At 50.5% G+C, this 18,797-nt stretch overlaps 3 protein-coding genes and 1 non-coding gene across 9 annotated transcripts; 2 read left to right on the top strand and 2 right to left on the bottom strand.

Annotated features, from left to right (window-relative positions):
• Positions 1-811: 811 nt before the first annotated feature.
• Positions 812-5,230, bottom strand: CSKMT (citrate synthase lysine methyltransferase). 6 transcript variants are annotated; one of them, XR_006601617.1, is made up of 5 exons: positions 4,603-5,016; positions 4,386-4,529; positions 3,634-4,232; positions 1,555-1,725; positions 812-1,314 (listed from the first exon to the last, which is right to left on the bottom strand). XR_006601617.1 is itself a non-coding variant. In XM_045063586.1 (4 exons), exons 1-4 carry the CDS (start codon positions 4,868-4,870, stop codon positions 1,720-1,722), a joined length of 1,017 nt encoding a protein of 338 aa, XP_044919521.1. In that variant the 5' UTR covers positions 4,871-5,016; the 3' UTR covers positions 812-1,719. The 6 variants fall into 6 exon arrangements, 5 of the variants coding, with proteins under 5 accessions (XP_044919521.1, XP_004770342.1, XP_044919536.1 ...); XM_045063586.1 differs by having other exon boundaries at positions 812-1,725; XM_004770285.3 differs by lacking the exons at positions 812-1,314; positions 1,555-1,725 and adding an exon at positions 5,098-5,230 and having other exon boundaries at positions 3,562-4,232; positions 4,386-4,510; positions 4,603-4,691.
• Positions 4,768-4,916, bottom strand: LOC123388733. The gene has a single exon (XR_006603255.1). It is a non-coding gene; the product is annotated as a small nucleolar RNA SNORA57 (small nucleolar RNA).
• Positions 5,057-8,644, top strand: CUNH11orf98 (chromosome unknown C11orf98 homolog). Its single transcript, XM_013044694.2, has 4 exons — positions 5,057-5,185; positions 5,331-5,455; positions 8,115-8,212; positions 8,297-8,644. The coding sequence occupies exons 1-4, from the start codon at positions 5,147-5,149 to the stop codon at positions 8,404-8,406; spliced, it is 372 nt and encodes a 123-aa protein (XP_012900148.1). The 5' UTR covers positions 5,057-5,146; the 3' UTR covers positions 8,407-8,644.
• A 5,404-nt stretch (positions 8,645-14,048) lies between these two features.
• On the top strand, positions 14,049-18,659 carry INTS5 (integrator complex subunit 5). The gene is made up of 2 exons (XM_004770288.3): positions 14,049-14,196; positions 15,514-18,659. The coding sequence occupies exons 1-2, from the start codon at positions 14,117-14,119 to the stop codon at positions 18,491-18,493; spliced, it is 3,060 nt and encodes a 1,019-aa protein (XP_004770345.1). The 5' UTR covers positions 14,049-14,116; the 3' UTR covers positions 18,494-18,659.
• Positions 18,660-18,797: the final 138 nt, after the last annotated feature.

Raw genomic sequence — 18,797 nt, 5'->3', positions numbered from 1 at the left:
AATTTTATTTTTAAGTAACGTTCGCACCTATTGTGGGGCTTGAACTCACCACCCGGAGATCATGAGTGGTCAGCTCCACCGCTGGAGCCAGCCAAGTCCCCCTGTTAAACTTGTTAAAAGTAAATTTGTTGGAAGCGCCTGGGTGGTTCACTCAGTTAAGCATCTGCCTTTGGCTCAGGTCATGATCTCAGGCTTCTGGGATGGAGCCCCACATGGGGCTCCCAGCTCAGCTGGAGTCAGCTTCTCCCTCTCCCTCTGCCCCTCCCCACTGCTCGTGCTCTATCTCTCAAATAAGTAAATAAAATATTTTATAAAAAAGAGTAAATGTGGGGTGCCTGGGTGGCTCAGTGGGTTAAAGTTTCTGCCTTTGGCTCAGGTCATGATCTCAGGGTCCTGGGATCCAGCCCCACATAGGGCTCTCTGCGCGGCAGGGAGCCTGCTTCCTCCTCTTTCTCTGCCTGCCTCTCTGCCTACTTGTGATCTCTGTCTGTCAAATAAATAAATAAAAACTTAAAAAAAAGAAAAAAACCTAAAAAAAAAAGTAAATGTGCTGTTTTTCTTATCATGGGATACTCTTGCACCCGCCCCCTTCACCCCCTGCCAGTGAAACCTCTGAATTTGGAGTAACATACTGAGTTCTAGTTTGGAAAAGAAAGCATCTTTTACGTGGGTAACTCTGGGCAAGTCATTCAAGTTATTTGTCCCCTGTTTTCTGCATCAGAAAATAGGGCTAATGATAGAATCTATCTCATAGTTTTTAGGATAATTAAATGAGATTATATGTAAGGCATTTAACACTGTTCCTGTCAAATTGTTAACACCATATAAATATTTATTAAATAAGACACAAAGAAGCATGTCAAATCAGGAGACCCAGGAACCAAAGGAATCAAGAAATTTCAAGTTTGTTGGCAAAGTTCCCTCAGTCCCAGGGCTTTCATTCAGATGCTCTTGTTGACCCCTACCACTCCCGCCTTTCTCAGCTGTCACCCAGGGAGTGAGGAGACATATTCCCATATCCCTCCAGGGAGGAGGTATTCCTCCACCTGGGGATTTTCCCCTCCTCTGGAAGGCCCATAATCTCCTAGCTTTTCATTCTCTTCTCAGAAGTGATTAAGGGGCCAGGCTCCAAAGATTAAAGGAGCAGTCTCTACAGGGTACTGAGCAAGGGTACTCCACTTGGAATTCAACCACTACACGCTCCAAGGATTTGCACCCATGGCCCTTGTGCCAGGGAACAGTGAGGATGGGCCTTGGCCTAGAGATCGCCCAGGCTCCTCCCAGCATCCAGAAAGTTCTCGGCTGATGAACCCTCTGCGGATGGACAGAGGAGAAATTGTCAGGGTTGAAGGTCACCAGGATGCTCAGGTTAGTACTTCCCCACCCTGTGCTCCGGCTGCTGGCTCCTCCTCCCACTTGGTCCAAGCGCCCTGCTATCCCGATTCAGGCTGTCTCTCAAAAGACCCCCCTGCCCTCCATCGTGGTGGAAGCCTCTGAGGTGAGTGAAGACAGCGGGGAGCTTGGCTGGCCACATGATGAGCTGTTGCTGCTCACCGATGAGGAAGAGGAGGCCGAGGTCTTCTTCCAGGACCAAAGTGAAGAGCCAGGTGAGGGAGGCAGCTGCTCCAGTGCAGCCATTGTGACGGGGATGTTCTGGGCAGGACTGAGATGGAAAACTTACTTGTGTCCCCGTACAGGCAAACAGTAGGTGCTTAGGAACTAGACCTGAAAAGGATTAGAGATGGAGAGAAATTCAAGGTGTCTGGCAAAGTTGAACTTTAGAGGGAAATTCTGATGTCAGATGGGTGATGACTTTTAATTATTTTTTTTTAAGATTTTATTTATTTATTTGACAGAGATCACAAGTATGCAGAGAGGGAGGCAGAGTTGGGGAGTGGGGCGGGGCGGCAGGGGGAGGCAGGCTCCCTGCTGAGCAGAGAGCCCAATGTGGGGGCTCCATCCCAGGACCCTGTGATCATGACCTGAGCCAGACGATTAATGGATTGAGCCACCCAGGCTGCCCTGAAATTAGCCTCTTAATTATAGTTGCTATATTACTTTTTCTAATAACACAAAACACACAAATTTGTTTCTTTTTTTTTTTTTTAAGATTTTATTTATTTATAAAAGACAGAGAGAGATCACAAGCAAACAGAGGCAGGGAGGGGGGAAGCAGGCCCTCCACGGAGCAGAAAGCCCGAGAATGTGGGGCTCAACCCCAGAACCCTGAGATCATAACCCAAGCCAAAGGCAGAGGCCCAACCCACTGAGCCACCCAGATGCCCGTTTCCCTATTTCAAAGTCAGTAACAGGGCTGCCTGTGTGGCTCAGTCGTTAAGCATCTGCCCTCAGCTCACCCTCTCTTGCTATCTGTCATAAATAAAATCTTAAAACTAAGTAAATAAATAGCATTTTTTAAAAAGTCAGTAATAGATCAGAAATATTTTTCACCCTTAATGGGCTCTTCCAACTTCTTTTTCCCCCAGGCTGGACTTGGAGCCCACTGGACCCCAGATCTCCCTTAAGAACCTTTAACCCAGAACTTGGCTGGGGGCAGGAATACGGAGAACAAGAGGTCTCCTGGATTCCTGAGGACACAGACTATCATGAAGCCTCCAGTCCCTGTCCTCTGTGGAAGCCAGCAGCAGGCTCCCATGTTTGCCAAAGCTGTTTTGTGGAATATTCACATCTCCTGCCTCCCAGAAGCTTTGAGGGTAAGTCTCCTTCGGTCTCCCTCAACATTTTGGTGATTTGTTGAGGCCGTTCTGTGGGTTCTTTCAGTCTTCCCCCTTCTATAGGTGAGGCCACTGGGTCACACAAGTCAGTCTGTACCGGGATTTGGATTAAGAAGGCCTTGATTAAAAAACTCCTCTAATGGGGGCACCCTGGTGGCTCAGTTGGTTAAGCATCCGACTAGGGTTTCAGTTCACGTCATGATCTCAGGGTTTTTAATTTTTTTTTTTTTTTTTTTTAAGATTTTATTTATTTATTTGACAGAGAGAGATTACAAGTAGGCAGAGAGGCAGGCAGAGAGAGAGAGAGGAGGAAGCAGGTTCCCTGCTGAGCAGAGAGCCCGATGCGGGACTCGATCCCAGGACATGATCTCAGGGTTTTAAGATGGAGCCCTGATTTGGGTTCTGCACTGGCCATGGAGATGGCTTGGGATTCTCCCTCTCTCTAGAATAAATAAATCTAAGAACAAGCAATCAAAACCCAAAGTCCTCAAAATAACCCACAAAACCCCCACAAAACTCCTGTTTTTAGGCGTTCCAGTTTATTGGGGCTGGGGAATGAATCACTGTACCTTCTCTATTTAGCACCCCTCTTGTGCCTGCCATTGCTAAATGCTCCATATTTCACCCATCATCATCCGTAATCCCCTAGCTCCGGGTTATTATTTCTACCCTGCTGTCAGTTTGTGAACCAGGGGACAGAAACATTCCATACTCTGTGTACCCAACTAGTAAATGTGGAAGCCAGGCCTCAAATCCTCGCTTCCCAGCCATCTTACAAAGTTGAAAAGCTGTCCATCGCCCTCCTCACCCAACAGAAAAATTTGGGTCAGGACTGAGGGCTTTAATGAGAGCCTTGAACCAAGTAAGCAAAGTAAGTAATACCCCCAAAAGGGCCTACCTCCTGCACAGTCACCCTCCAGCCTGGGGACCCTTGCTCCAGGTAGGGAAGCCGCACATCAGGATCCTCATCTGAGAACTGAATCAGGGTCCCCTGGGGGCTTAGGACCCTGAGGCACTCTGACAGAAGCTGGTAAGCTCCCTTCGGACCACCACGGGCAACAGCATCCCAGGTGCCCTTATCCAGCACTAGGTGGAAGGAGCCTGAGGAAGCCACTGGCTCCAGGTTCTGGGCATCAGCCTGCATAAAGTGGAGTCTGGAGGCAGGATGCCCAGGACACAGGGGTGTTTGGCCTTCGCCACCTTCCAGGAGACGCTTCATGTGGGCAATAGCCACAGGGGAGAAGTCCACCCCCAGCACATCCACTGGATGTGGGCACTGGGTGTAGAGGCCTATACACAGACTGGAGGTCCCACAGCCCACGTCCAACACCCGCGGTGGGCAGACAGCCGATGTCTCCTGCAGGAGCGGCAGTAGCAACCCCTGGGTTTCCTCATACCCAAAGAACCAGTCGAACGTGGGGACGTGGCCTTTTTGGGTATCGGCATGGAGCTTATCCCAGAGGCGACGGTCAGCCAGGCAGCTACCAGCCAGGGAGCCTGTGGACACGAGTGGAGCACATGTCACCCACCGGCCTAGTTCCATCAATATGCTGCAGAAACGGTGCAATGTACCCTGAGGTTCGAATCAGTTTCAGGGTCTAGTCTCCCAGGTCACTAAGAACCCTCCCTCCCACTATCCACCTTCCCTACCCGCCAAAGCACGGCGCGCCCCAGCCGCCAGGGTCGCCACGTGGAGGGTTCGGCGCAGCGCGGCCATCTGGAGATCCCGGCAAGGTCGGCCAGAGAGCCTTCCGCGAAATGCCGCCCGCAGGAGCCTGAGGTCCAACAGAAGAGCTGCAAATTCCGCTTTGTGGAATAACGCGTACCGCCTAACAACCACCTCGAAAAAAAGAACGCGGACACACACCTATTAGGGTACGATCGTCCTTTATTGTTTGCAACGGGCAGTTAAAGAGGGGACGCGACTGCTCCGGCTCCAGGGGCGGTTCCAAAGACCTGAAATCAAAGGAGAAGGCGTGAGCGCACGAGGGAGGAGCCTGCAGAACCTCCGTTCCGCCACGCTTCTCGGAGGCCGTGTCCCGGCGCTTGAGGATAGAACCGGCGGACGGGATGCCGCGGGCACCGAAGACATGACGCCGAGGGGACCAGAGCCCTTTCCCTCTGCCTCCGTACATTACGGGGACCGGGACCGAACACCCGACCCCCGCCAAGAAAAGGAGGGTGCGCAGACCTCGCCCAGAACCCCCACCCTGGCACCCAGCTCCGCAACCCAGACGCTAACCGCTTCTGTCCCTCCTCCGCGAAAGGCGGGTAGTACTGCCGAGCACCTTTATATAGGCTCAGGACCCGCCCCCGAGCTGCTATTGGCTCTCGGAGGCTGAGGGGCGGGACCGACGCTCACGTTACGCAGAGCCGCGACACGGTCTGGGAGTCAGGTTCTCTGCGCAGCCATGGGGGCTCCCGGCGGAAAGATCAACCGGCCCCGAACGGTGATTGTGGGGGAGCCCCGACTTTGTTTCCTCAAGCATCCTGGGGGCCTCTCATCTCTCCAGAGATGGGACCTGTGGCTGGAGTCGCCGGGTGCGGGGTCCCGGGTCGCGACTTCCGTCTGATTAGCATCTTCCTCCCCCTTAGGAGCTGAAGAAGAAGCTGTTCAAGCGACGGCGGGTGTTGAACCGGGAGCGGAGACTGAAGCACCGGGTGGTCGGGGCTGTGATAGACGAAGGGCTGATCACGCGGCACCACCTGAAGAAGCGGGCGTGAGTGCCAGACCCTCTTCGCTTTGCTCCCGACCGAGTCCTCTTACCCCGTCCTGCCGAGCGCCCCAGCAAGTGTCCGCTCTGCTTTGCGTGTGCACTGGCGTTTACATAAGTAGCGTTTGTGCCTCCACTCTGCTGGCCCGTCACAGGACCGGTAGCCCACAGCCTCTCTGGGTCTTGGACCCCACCAAAAATGTAAGAACTGCCCACTCACCCACCTCCCCAGGTAACATTATTGTACGTCCACATGGATTTTTTATAAATAAATTTAAAGCACACACGGGACGCCTGGGTGGCTCAGTCTGTTAAGTGTCTGCCTTCAGCTCAAGTCATGATCCTAGAGTCCTGGGATGGAGTCCTGCATCGGGCCCCTCGCTCAGCTGGAGCCTGCTTCTCCCTCTGCCTGCTGCTCCCGCCCCCCCCCCCCGCTTGTGCTCTCTCTTTGACAAATAAATAAGATCTTTAAAAAAAAAATAAGATTTTTTTTTAAAAGATTTATTTATTTATTTATTTGACAGAGAGAAATCACAAGTAGACAGAGAGGCAGCCAGAGAGAGAGAGAGAAGCAGGCTCCCCGCTGAGCAGAGAGCCCGATGCGGGACTCGATCCCAGGACCCTGAGATCATAACCTGAGCCGAAGGCAGCGGCCCAATCCACCGAGCCACCCAGGCGCCCCCCCAAAAAAATAAGATCTTAAAAAAAAAAAAAGCACATAAGTGTGCATGTACTCAATTCTCACAAAAGTACCTGTAGGATTTTGTACTTTCCAAGCCCCCGCCCCACCTCCCAGCCTTGGGAAAGACTTCCCATCCCTTTCTTCCACTGATTTTTTCATCGTAAATACAGTTTTGTGGTGTAATAAATATTTGGTCTGAATGCAGGCACAGAGGTTCTAAAAGCCTTAGAATTTCCTGAGTGATAGGAGTGTCAATTATGCCCCCTCCAGCCCCTTTTGAGCACACCTTGGTTTATGCTAATATAACCTAAGGTGGGGCTGGTCTCCAGAAAGACCAGGTGATGAGATTGGGAATTTAAGCTCCACCCACCTGGGAAGATTAAGTTCTGTAAAAACTCTTGAATAATAGAGATTTGACGAGCTTCCTGATTAGTGAATGGGAGGAGGTTCAGGGAAAGTGGGGAGAGTATGGAAATGCCGGGACCTTACCCTGTGCGTCTCCTCCATTTGGCTGTTCCTGAATCTCATTCTTTTACCATAAATAAGTAAATGCAAGTAAATGTTTCCCTGAGTTCTGTGAGCTGTTTAGTAAATTGAGTCTGAGAAGGGGATCGTGAGAACCTTGATTTATAGGTGGTCATTCAGAAGTACACCATCTGAAGTGGGGGGCAGTCTTTTGAGACTGAGCCCTCAGCCTGTGGGTTTTTTTTTTTTTTTAAAGATTTTATTTATTTATTTATTCGACAGAGAGAGATCACAGTAGACAGAGAGGCAGGCAGAGAGAGAGAGAGAGGGAAGCAGGCTCCCCGCAGAGCAGAGAGCCCAATGCGGGACTCGATCCCAGAACCCCAAGATCACGACTCGAGCTGAAGACAGCGGCTTAACCACTGAGCCACCCAGGCACCCCAGCCTGTGGGTTCTGATGTTCTCTCCAGGTAGAGGTGTCAGAACTGAGTCAAATTTGCAGAATTCTCAGTTGGTGTCTGCGGAATTTGAGAATGCCTTGATGTGGGACAAGCCCTACACCTTTCTGGTGTCAGAAGTATTGAAAAGAGGAGTACCTGGCTGTCTCAGTTAATAGCGCATGCGACTTTTTTTTTTTTTTTTTTTTCAAAATTTTTATTTACTGGGGAGGCTGAGTGGCTCTGTCAGTTAAGCGTCTGCCTTTGGCTCAAGTCAAAGGATCCAGAGATGGGGTCCAACATCTGGCTCCCCGCTCCCTCTGCTGGCTGCTCCCCTGGCTTGTGCGTGCTCTCTCTCTCTTTCTCTCACTGTGTCAAATAAATAAATCAAAAGAAAAGAAAAAAAGAAAAGATCATGACCTGAGTGGAAGGCAGACACTTACGTGCCTGAGCCACCCAGATGACCCGAGCATGCAACTCTTGATTTCAGGGTCGTGAGTTCAAGCCCCATGTTGATTGTGGAGCCCACTTAAAACATAAAAATATTGAAAACAGAGGAGAAAAATAGCTTTCCCTTACAAGTTTCTGCCATATACCAAATTTTAACATTTAATGGTGAGTACTTTATATATGTATGGGAGTAGTACTAAGAATGTTAATGGCTAAGTGTTGGAGAGATTGAACTCACTACCTCAGAGCCCAGATCTGCAGTCTTTTTACTTGAATCCAAAGATGTTTTCAAAAAGACAAAACAAAAAGAAACCCAAAACAAAGACTTTTTCTTTCTTTCTTTTTTTTTTTAAATATTTTATTTATTTATTTGGTAGACAGAGATCACAAGTAGGCAGAGAGGCAGGCAGAGAGAGAGAGGAAGAAACAGGCTCCCCGTCAAGCAGAGAGCCCGATGCGGGGCCTGATGCGGGGCTCGATTCCAGGACCCTGGGATCACGACCCGAGCCGAAGGCAGAGGCTTTAACCCACTGAGCCACCCAGGCGCCCCTCAAAGATCTTTTCAATACCCAGAACCACCCCATGCTGATTCAGGTTAACCTGGATATCCTCGCTCCTACCACCCCTTCAGGTCCAGCGCACGTGCCAACATTACTCTCTCTGGGAAGAAGCGCAGAAAGCTCCTCCAGCAGATCCGGCTGGCCCAGAAAGAGAAAGCAGCCATGGAAGGTGAGGCCAGGTCACAGAGGGGGGGTGAGGGGGCAGCCTGGATTCCTTGGGGTTCTTCAATGCTTCCTCTTTTCTTTTGCTCAGTGGAAGCCCCCGCCAAGCCAGCCAGGACTAGTGAACCGCAGCCCAAGCGGCAAAGGAAGACCAAAGGCCCCCAGGATGTAGACATGGAGGACCTTGAAGATGAGAGCTGAATTCTCACCCCTTGCCCCCGAAGGTTCTCAGCTGGAGCCGGAAGGACTCTGGTGGTTTCAGAGGACTTTGGAGGAAGCATTGCTCCTTTTCATTCTCCTCAGACGCCTCTTCCTTGATGGCCTCGTCACCGGCCCTGGAGAGCTGTGTTGAGAGGACGAGAGAGGAGAAGAGAGGCTGGAGAATGGGGCTCCCTCGCAGTCAGCTCCGCTTGTAATAAAGCCCTAGAGGTCTCCCGGAGAGGCGTGTGATTTAATGTGGGAACGAACGGGAATGGGCCACAGGAAGGGGGGCTGTGGGCCTGGAAATGAGACAGTTAGGACGTAAGACCCATGGAGTTCACTTGAGCTAAGCAATGAAAAGCCAGGCTCTGTGATGTTCCCATCCCCCTAGTGCGTGACACTCCCGACTCTCCGTTTCCAACAAAAATACAGATTATTACAGAGATGGTAGATGAGATAAGGGTCCTGATGTCAGCCGTGCCACTGCCTCTGTGTGACCAGAGGGGCCAAGTCACTTTTTCATGTTTGTTTCCAATTCCTTTGGTGGATTTTATAAATAGAGAATTTAGTTTTACAACTGATTGATTTGGAGCACCTGGGTGGCTCAGTGGGTTAAGCGTCTGCCTTCGGTTCACGTCATGATATCAGGGATTGAGTCCCACATCGGGCTCTCTGCTCAGCGGGGAGACTGCTTCCCCATCTCTCTGTCTGCCTCTCTGCCTACTGTGATCTCTGTCTGTCAAATAAATAAATAAATAATCTTTGTTAAAAAAAAAAAAAAAGATTGAGGTGCCTGGGTGGCTTAGTGGGTTGGGCCTCTGCCTTCTGCTTGGGTCATGGTTACAGGGTCCTGGGATCAAGCAGCTGCCTTCGGCTCAGGTCATGATCCCAGCGTCCTGGGATCGAGTCCCACATCGGGCTCCTTGCTCAGCAGGGAGCCTGCTTCTCCCTCTGCCTCTGCCTGCCATTCTGTCTGCCTGTGCTCGCTCTCTCCCCTTCTCTCTCTCTCTGATAAATAAATAAAATCTTTAAAAAAAAAAAAAAAGATTGATTTTTTGGGGCGCCTGGGTGGCTCAGTGGGTTAAGCCGCTGCCTTCGGCTCAGGTCATGATCTCAGGGTCCTGGGATCAAGTCCCGCATCGGGCTCTCTGCTTGGCAGGGAGCCTGCTTCCCTCTCTCTCTGCCTGCCTCTCTGTCTACTTGTGATTTCTCTCTGTCAAATAAATAAATAAAATCTTAAAAAAAAAAAAAGATTGATTTTAGAGTTGGAGGGGGGCAGAGGGAGAAGGGAAGCCAACTCCCTACTGAGCCCTACAGGAGTTATTGTGGGTTTTTTTTTTTTTTTTAAGATTTTATTTATTTATTTGACAGAGATCACAAGCAGGCAGAGAGGCAGGCAGGAGGGTGGGGTGGGGAAGCAGGCTCCCTGCTGAGGAGAGAGTCTGACTCAGGGCTTGATCCCAGGACCCTGGGATCATGACCCCAGCCAAAGGCAGAGGCTCAACCCACTGAGCTACCCAGGTGCCCCCCTATAGGGATTCTGTCTCAAAACCCTGAGATCAACTCTGAGATCATGACCTGAGCGGAAACCAAGAGTTGAGTGCTTAAACCAGGCACCCCTACTGGGGTTTATTTTTAATTTTAAGTGAACTCTATGCAGGCCTGGAACTCATGACCCTGAGATCAAGAGGACATGTTGTACTGAGAGCCAGCGGGGTACCCAGGATTATATTTCCAATAAACTGCATTATTTTTCCCATTTAGCATGCAGAACTTCTGTTGCAAGCCAGGGCTGGGGTGTTTGCTTAAAGTAAAAAGCTACCTGTGTGGAGGTGTGTTCAACAGAGGAAAAGCATATTCTCTCTGTCCTGTTTAATCAGTGCAGGCTTCCTGGAAGAGGGAGGGTTTGGGCCCAGTGTTGCATCTCCCAGCCCAAATTAATATTTTGAATTTCAAACCTTCAATAAAGTTAGGAAATTAGTACAATGAACCTTTACATACGCACTCAGATTTACCAATTTATAACATTTTTCTACACTTGTTCTATCGCTATGCATTTGCAAATATGTATGTGTCCATAGATTTTTGTCTTTGCTGACTCATCTGAAAGTCCACTGCAGATGAGATTTTAGCCCTAAGAACATTCTATGTAGCCAAAATACTACTATCACACCTAACACATTTAACATTGGTTAATATTGACTTTTTTATATTTGAATTTCCTTAGTTTCAATAATATTCTTTTTTTAAGACTTTTTTTTTTTTAAGATTTTATTCATTTATTTGACAGAGAGAGATCACAAGTAGGCAGAGAGGCAGGCAGAGAGAGTCAGGGAAGCAGGCTCCCCACTGAGCAGAGAGCCCGATGCAGGGCTTGATCTCAGGACCCTGAGACCATGACCTGAGCCGAATGGAGAGGCTTAACCCACTGAGCCACGCAGGTGCGCCAAGACTTTATTTTTAAGTAATCTTGACACCCAACACAGGACTCAAATCCATAACACCAAGATCAAGAGTCACACATTCCACCAACTGAGCTAGCCAGGTGCCCCAGAAAAGACATTTTTAATATTTTGGCATACCTATTCTTCATAATTTTGTTCTACCCCTGTATCTAAGGCAGAAGGAGCTTGCTGTGTTGAAGAATTTCTGTATCTAGCATTATGTTAAGTCTTTTAATAAGTGGTCTCAAGTGATTTTTGTAAAACCTCTGGGAGACAGGAGACATCATACCCATTTTACAGATGAGGAAATGTGCTTCAAACATTTGGGTCACTGTCTCAGGGTCTCAGGGTTACATTACTGATAAATAGCAGAGATGAATCTAGATCTGTCCAACACCAAAACAAGGCACCTTTAGATTATGAAATCATTAAGAGCAAGGACGACATAATACTCTCATTGCTGGAGAACTTACCTGGTTCAAAAGTCTCCTTTTGCAGATCCAAATTTGAGGCTCTGAGATGGGAAGTGTCGGGTCCCAATTTGAAGCACTGTTAGGAGCAGAAATTGTCTCATATTACTGTTCTAGAACAGATTTTGCTAGGAGGTAATATATACACTTTGTAAGTTACTGCACTTCTAAAATGTAAGAACAAAAAAGGAACCATAATTAGTCCTTTAGCTTTTGAAATACAATCACTTCAAAAGTGTTGTTGGAAAACCAACTTCCGAGCTTCAGACCCAAAATATAGCAGGAAGACAAGAGTTTGGGATAAAGAGGAACAATGGGTTTATTGGTTTGCCAGACAAAGGAGCCTGTAGCAAGCTGTGGCCTTCAAAAACTGTAAGCCCACCGGAAGGAAGGGGCTCAGAGGAATGGGCTGGGGGGTTTTATAGGTAAATACAGAATCTAGCTGGTTTCTATAGGAATTGTATAGGTGCTGCCAGACTCCTTAGTCCTTTTCAGGGTGGTACCAGCTTTCTGAAAACAAAAGGCTAAAAAAGGAGGAGAGGGGGTTTGGCAGAGAGGAAAAAGGTTACTTTAAAATCAAGCTTTGCCGAAGCATTAGTATAGATTTTGATCTCTGTTCAAGTCTATGTTTTTAAGTGGTTTCAAAGGTATCTTCAGGAACTGTCATCTGGTATCACTCTAACTCACACTTCCACTGAGAGCAGTAAGCCTTCTGGCCTCAAAACCGATTTTCCTTTTCATTTATTTAACCAACTATTAAGAACCTACTATGTGCCTGGCAAAAAGTGTTGTAGGGAATGAGGAGTAGCCCTCAACAAAATAGGCAAATTTCCTATTGTCCAAGAGCTGATTTTCTGGAGTTTATTCAACAAACGTGATAAAAATAATGAATGCTTATATGGTGCTTTCTTAACCATTGCGGGTCACTAAGTGCTATGCAATTAATGATATGGGGGAACAAAGGCTAAAGAAGTACAGAAAAAAAAAACAAAAACAAAAAACTTCCTTACAACTTACAGCCCATTGATGAGTACTTGAGACAGGCAGAGTGACCTTCCTCCAGGAACTCAACTGCTTCAATGGTAATACTTTGCTAGAGGCATAAGGCAACCTTTGTTTGATCTTAGCCTGACCTCCAGGATCCTCTAAGTCTTCTTTAATATATACAAATCCCTTTGGCAGTGTCCTTCATCTCTTTTCCCCCCTTCAACTGCCCCCTCCAAGATACGTGTTAGCAATCATCCTCCAAGCATATGGGCCACAGATCTCATCTGAAGGGTCTCATGACTAAAGTTCTACTAGGCAGTAGTAAATGACTCCTCAAGGTCCTGGAAACCTTAGAGTTTTACGCATTCCCTAACCCCCTCCCAACTTAAAAATATATTATCAGTCACTCCCCACAACCCCAGTGCAGCTCTTCCTGCCCACAGTTCCTGTCTCTGTGCTTTAAAAAACAAAACAAAACAAAACATCTTTTTTGCACAGATGTCTCAAGAATTCTTTTTCTTTTTTCTTTTTTTTAATTTAAGATTTTTATTTATTTATTTGTCAGAGAGAGAGAGTACACAAATAGGCAGAGTGGCAGGCAGAGGCAGAGGGAGAAGCAGGCTCGCGACCAAGCAAGGAGCCCAGTGTGGAACTCAATCCCAGGATCCTGGGATCATGACCAGAGTGAAAGGCAGCTGCTTAACCAACTGACCCACTCGGCCATCCCTCAAAAATTCTTTCTTGACCGTTGGCTCCTGGACCCCAACATTTCACATCAGTGAACATATTCCCTTGTTTCAGTTTTCACAACAAACCCTGCCTGTGAGGTAGTTGTACTACGATCATCCTCACTGGGGAAGAGGAAATAGGAACAGAGAGGGTAAAGAGAGTGCGCAGCCAGTAAGTGGAAGAGCTGGACCTTGATCTAGACAGCCTGGCTGTGGTGGGGGCTCTTCAAGAGGTGCCTATGAGCTCCTCATACAGTTACCACACTACCTATCTGCAGGGGAGAGGAGAGGTCCTGAGTTGGCAGGCTGGGGAGAGAGCAAAGCCTAAACAATGAAGACTAAACAGAGGGGCAGAAGCGCCAGCCTATGACTGGGAGAACACCTATAGCCTGGCCAGCCCAATTTATTTTGGGCTTCCTCTCTTTCTCTTTATTTCCTTTTTCTCTCTTAGGAGCCCCCCACCCCCCCATTCTCTCTCTATCCTTCTCTTTCTTAGGCTCCCACCCACCGTGGAGCTCAATGCTGGGCTTGAACTTACGCCCCTGAGACTGAGAGACCTGAGCTGAGATCCAGACTCCCAGGCTTAATGGACTGAGCCACCCAGCTGCCCCTCCCTCCTTTCTTTCCGTCTTTTTACCAGTTTCCCCTTCCTTTCTCTCCTTTAACTGCTTTTTTTCCATTGTCAGTGTTTGTTTACTTATTTAATATCACTATTAATTGATGAAATGTTCCTAGTGCTTCATTTTTTTAAAACCTCGTGAGTTGAACACTTTGCATTTTTAGTTTTCGGCAAAATAATTAAATCCAACTGGGAATAGCCGCAGCTAGCTTCAGTTTGTGTCTTAAACGCCCTTTGGGGGTAAAACAGCTTGGTTGAAGCCGGGTCAGCTTCTCGCTGTCACCGTCGCGATCCCGCTCTGGGGTCCGAACGTGGTCCGGAACCAATGTAGGAGGGTCGCGGACGTCGCCGGACCGGTTTTCCTGAGAAGCCTAATCGGTGGTTCCTTTCGGGTTTCCCTCAGCGCGCATGCGCTGCCTGCGCTTCGCCGCTCCCGCCTCGGGCTCGGGCTAGGGCTCCGGGATGTCCGCGTTGTGCGACCCTCCCGGGGCCCCAGGGCCTCCCGGGCCTGCCCCGGCCACCCACGGTCCCGCGCCGCTCAGGTAGTTAGAGCCCCTGGCATCTTCCCCCATCGCGCGGCCCTGCGCCGATCCCCAGCCTTCTCGGCAGAAACCCGGATCCTACCTCGAGAACTCGCGTCAGGGTTCTCAGAGATTCCTGGTCGGGTCTTCCCAGAACTCAGGGACTGCCTCACCAAAACTCTGGGCTCCAGTGCCCGCACTCCTAAGACCTTGGCCTTGCCTCATCCTAAACCCTAACGCGTAGTTACCCCAGATTCCGGCCTTGTTCTCCCAAGAGTTGGGGATATCAGAACGCTTGGGAACCGAGCTGTCCTACCCCTTTTAGACCCGAGAGAACCCAGGGTCCCCTGACTTCATGGAGACTCCCTGGAAACCCAGGCCCGGAAACCCACAAAATGTTTCCCTTTAGCCTTTACCTTGCCCTCCAACTAAGCTACTCTCCCTCACCTTAGGGTGGTTTGTTTATTTGTTTATTTATTTAAGGAAGGAGGGCATGGTGGGAGCCCTATGAGCCCTTAGAGGATGCGGTCTTCTTTGGCAGAAAAGGCAGTAAGAGGAAGGGGACTTTGCCTCTTCCCATAACCCTGGTTTCTGAACGCCTAAGACTGAAGCCATATGTTTTGGGAGGGGAAGGGCTGAAAAGCAGGCATTACGTTGTCTGTATCCTGGGACACCATGATTCCTAGGCACACTGAAGATGCCTGGAAGGTGGTTGTTGATGTGTTGTTCAGGTGGTGGGTGCTTAGGAGGCTTGCAGAATATGGGAAGAAACAGGTACTAGGAAGTCTTAATGAGGGACAAGTTTGAGCTTAGGATTTTCTTTAAGAGCTTGTGTTTTGGGGGGCGCAGTCAAGCAGGAAAGGTGTTTTTAAAGTAGATGTTATAGCCACACAATATATATTTACTCAATTCAGTGAATACTTAACAGAGTATTTCCCATATGCCAGGCGCCTCAATAGAAAGGTATTCCATGTTGAAGCGCACAAAAATGCTTACTACCCTTTTGGAGTTTATAATCTGATCACTTAACTTTGGGTTTCTTATCTGTAAAGTGGGATCATACCTTATTGGGGCTGTTGTCTGGATTGGAATAATTCATATAAAGTTCCTAAGAGAGTACCTTACATGAGTTACCTAGCATTGATATTATTATTGAAAGAAAAGTATTGGGTGATGAGTGTGAACTTGATACGGTGCTTAAGTACTTCATGTACATTATCTTATGAAGGAGGTACAGTTATCCCTCTTTTACATGGAAAGAAATCAAATCTCACGGGGGAACGTAATGTGTCTAACATCTTGCAGCGCTCTAAGTCTGCTTCTCTTGCTTCCTTCCAGTGCTCAAGAGCTGTCCCAGGAAATCAAGGCTTTTCTGACTGGCGTGGACCCTATTCTGGGCCACCAACTCTCGGCCCGGGAACATGCTCGCTGTGGTCTTCTCCTGCTACGCTCTTTGCCACCTGCTCGGGCTGCTGTGCTTGACCACTTGCGAGGAGTCTTTGATGAGAGTGTCCGGGCCCACCTGGCTACCCTGGACGAAAGCCCTGTGGCTGGCCCCCCTCACCTCCGTCCACCCCCACCCTCCCATGTCCCAGCTGGGGGACCTGGTCTAGAAGATGTGGTGCAGGAAGTACAACAGGTGCTGTCTGAGTTTATCCGGGCCAACCCGAAGGCCTGGGCACCTGTGATTAGTGCATGGTCCATTGACCTCATGGGGCAGCTGAGCAGCACATACTCAGGCCAGCACCAGCGTGTGCCCCATGCCACTGGCTCTCTCAACGAATTGCTGCAGCTGTGGATGGGCTGTCGGGCCACCCGCACATTAATGGACATCTATGTTCAGTGTCTCTCAGCTCTCATTGGTAGTTGCCCAGATGCCTGCGTGGATGCCTTGCTGGATACCTCTGTCCAGCATTCCCCACACTTCGACTGGGTTGTGGCCCATATTGGCTCCTCTTTTCCTGGCACTATCATCTCCCGAGTTCTCTCCTGTGGCCTTAAGGATTTCTGTGTTCACAGTGGGGCTGGAGGTGGAGCTGGTGGCAGTGGTGGAAGCTCTTCTCAGACCCCCTCTATAGACCCGTTCCCTGGATCTCCTGCTATCCCTGGGGAGAAACGGGTGCCCAAGATTGCCTCAGTTGTAGGCATCCTAGGGCACCTGGCCTCCCGCCACGGAGACAGCATCCGCCGGGAGCTTCTTCGAATGTTCCATGATAGCCTGGCAGGGGGCTCTGGGGGCCGGAGTGGTGACCCGTCCCTTCAGGCCACAGTTCCTTTCCTACTGCAGCTGGCGGTCATGTCACCAGCTTTGCTGGGCACCGTCTCTGGAGAGCTGGTGGACTGCCTTAAGCCCCCAGCTGTACTGAGTCAGCTGCAGCAACACCTGCAGGGATTCCCCCGAGAGGAGCTGGACAACATGCTGAATCTGGCTGTGCACCTGGTGAGCCAGGCCTCGGGGGCAGGTGCCTACCGCCTCTTGCAGTTTCTGGTGGACACAGCTATGCCTGCCTCAGTCATTACTACCCAGGGCCTGGCTGTGCCGGACACTGTACGTGAGGCCTGTGACCGGCTGATCCAGCTGCTGCTGCTGCACCTGCAAAAACTGGTTCATCACCGGGGAGGGTCTCCTGGGGAAGGGGTGCTGGGCCCGCCCCCACCCCCCCGCCCTGTGCCCTTTCTAGATGCGCTAAGGAACCACGTTGGAGAGCTGTGTGGAGAGACGTTAAGATTGGAGAGGAAGCGCTTTCTCTGGCAACACCAGCTCCTGGGCCTGCTCTCTGTCTATACTCGGCCTAGCTGTGGACCTGAGGCCTTGGGCCATCTCCTGAGCCGGGCCCGAAGCCCTGAAGAGTTGAGTCTGGCCACCCAATTATATGCAGGGCTGGTGGTCAGTCTCTCTGGCCTCCTGCCTCTGGCTTTCCGAAGCTGCCTGGCTCGGGTACATGCAGGGACTCTGCAGCCTCCCTTCACTGCCCGGTTCCTGCGTAACTTGGCACTGCTAGTGGGGTGGGAACAGCAGGGTGGTGAGGGCCCTGCAGCCCTCGGGGCCCGGTTTGGGGAGTCTGCATCAGCCCATTTGTCTGACCTGGCTCCTCTCCTGCTACATCCTGAGGAGGAAGTAGCTGAAGCTGCTGCCTCCTTGCTGGCCATTTGTCCCTTTCCTCAAGAAGCCCTGTCCCCGTCCCAACTCCTGGGGCTGGTGAGAGCTGGAGTACATCGCTTTTTTGCCTCTCTGAGGCTGCATGGCCCCCCAGGTGTGGCATCGGCCTCTCAGCTTCTTACTCGCCTCTCTCAGACCTCCCCAGCTGGGCTCAAGGCTGTCTTGCAGCTGCTAGTTGAGGGAGCCTTACATCGGGGCAACGCAGAACTGTTTGGAGGGGAAGTGGATAGGGACAACGAGACTCTTTCGGTTGTCTCCGCTCCTTTGGCCTCTGCCTCCCTGTTGGACACAAACCGGCGGCACACTGCAGCTGTGCCAGGGCCTGGAGGGATTTGGTCAGTTTTCCATGCTGGAGTCATAGGTCGTGGCCTAAAGCCACCGAAGTTTGTCCAGTCGCGCAATCAGCAGGAAGTGAGCTATAACACCCAGAGCCTGCTCAGCCTCCTGGTGCACTGCTGTAGTGCACCTGGGGGTACTGAATGTGGGGGCTGCTGGGGGGCTCCCACCCTGAGCCCGGAGGCAGCCAAAGCAGTGGCAGTGACCTTGGTGGAGAGCGTGTGTCCTGATGCAGCTGGTGCTGAGCTGGCCTGGCCCCCTGAGGAGCATGCCAGGGCCACAGTGGAGCGGGATCTCCGCATTGGCCGTCGCTTCCGGGAACAGCCCCTGCTCTTTGAGCTGTTGAAGCTGGTAGCCGCTGCTCCCCCAGCCCTCTGCTACTGCTCCGTGCTCCTGCGGGGGCTACTAGCCGCCCTTCTGGGTCATTGGGAAGCCTCTCGCCACCCTGATACAGCTCACTCTCCCTGGCACCTGGAAGCATCCTGCACCCTGGTAGCTGTCATGGCAGAGGGAAGCCTCCTGCCACCAGCCCTGGGTAATATGCACGAGGTATTTAGCCAGCTGGCACCTTTTGAAGTGCGTCTGCTGCTGCTCAGTGTCTGGGGCTTTCTCCGGGAGCATGGACCATTGCCCCAGAAGTTCATCTTCCAGTCAGAGCGTGGCCGCTTCATCCGGGACTTCTCCAGGGAGGGTGGCGGTGAGGGTGGACCTCATCTTGCTGTGCTGCACAGTGTCCTCCACCGCAACATTGACCGCCTGGGCCTTTTCTCTGGCCGTTTTCAGGCACCTTCGCCGTCCACTCTCCTTCGGCAGGGGACATAGCCTTTTCCAAGCTTCGGAAGCCAAGGGAGGTTGAGCAGTGAGAGAGATGGGCTAAGGTGCTGCAGAAAGGTGGAGGTTTCTCTTCTAAAACCCTAGGCTAAAGAGCGCTGTCACTTTTTTCCTCCCCCACTTTTTTTTCTAAATAAAATTTGCCGAGTTGAGAAAAGCAGAGTCCAGTGCCTCTGTCTGATGCTTAGAGCTGGTAAAGTCGGACAGCGCCTGGCTCTGGACAATCCCACCCCCCGCCCGCAAGCCACGCCCTTGGGCCCGCCTGACGCGGGCGTTTATTGTGTGCGCTCTGCCA

Source organism: Mustela putorius, unplaced genomic scaffold, assembly GCF_011764305.1.
Source record: "Mustela putorius furo isolate JIRA1106 unplaced genomic scaffold, ASM1176430v1.1 tig00000127_pilon_pilon_pilon, whole genome shotgun sequence".
Lineage (NCBI taxonomy): Eukaryota > Metazoa > Chordata > Mammalia > Carnivora > Mustelidae > Mustela > Mustela putorius.
Note: the sequence above shows the minus strand (reverse complement) of the source record. Positions and strands in the feature narration are given on the sequence as shown.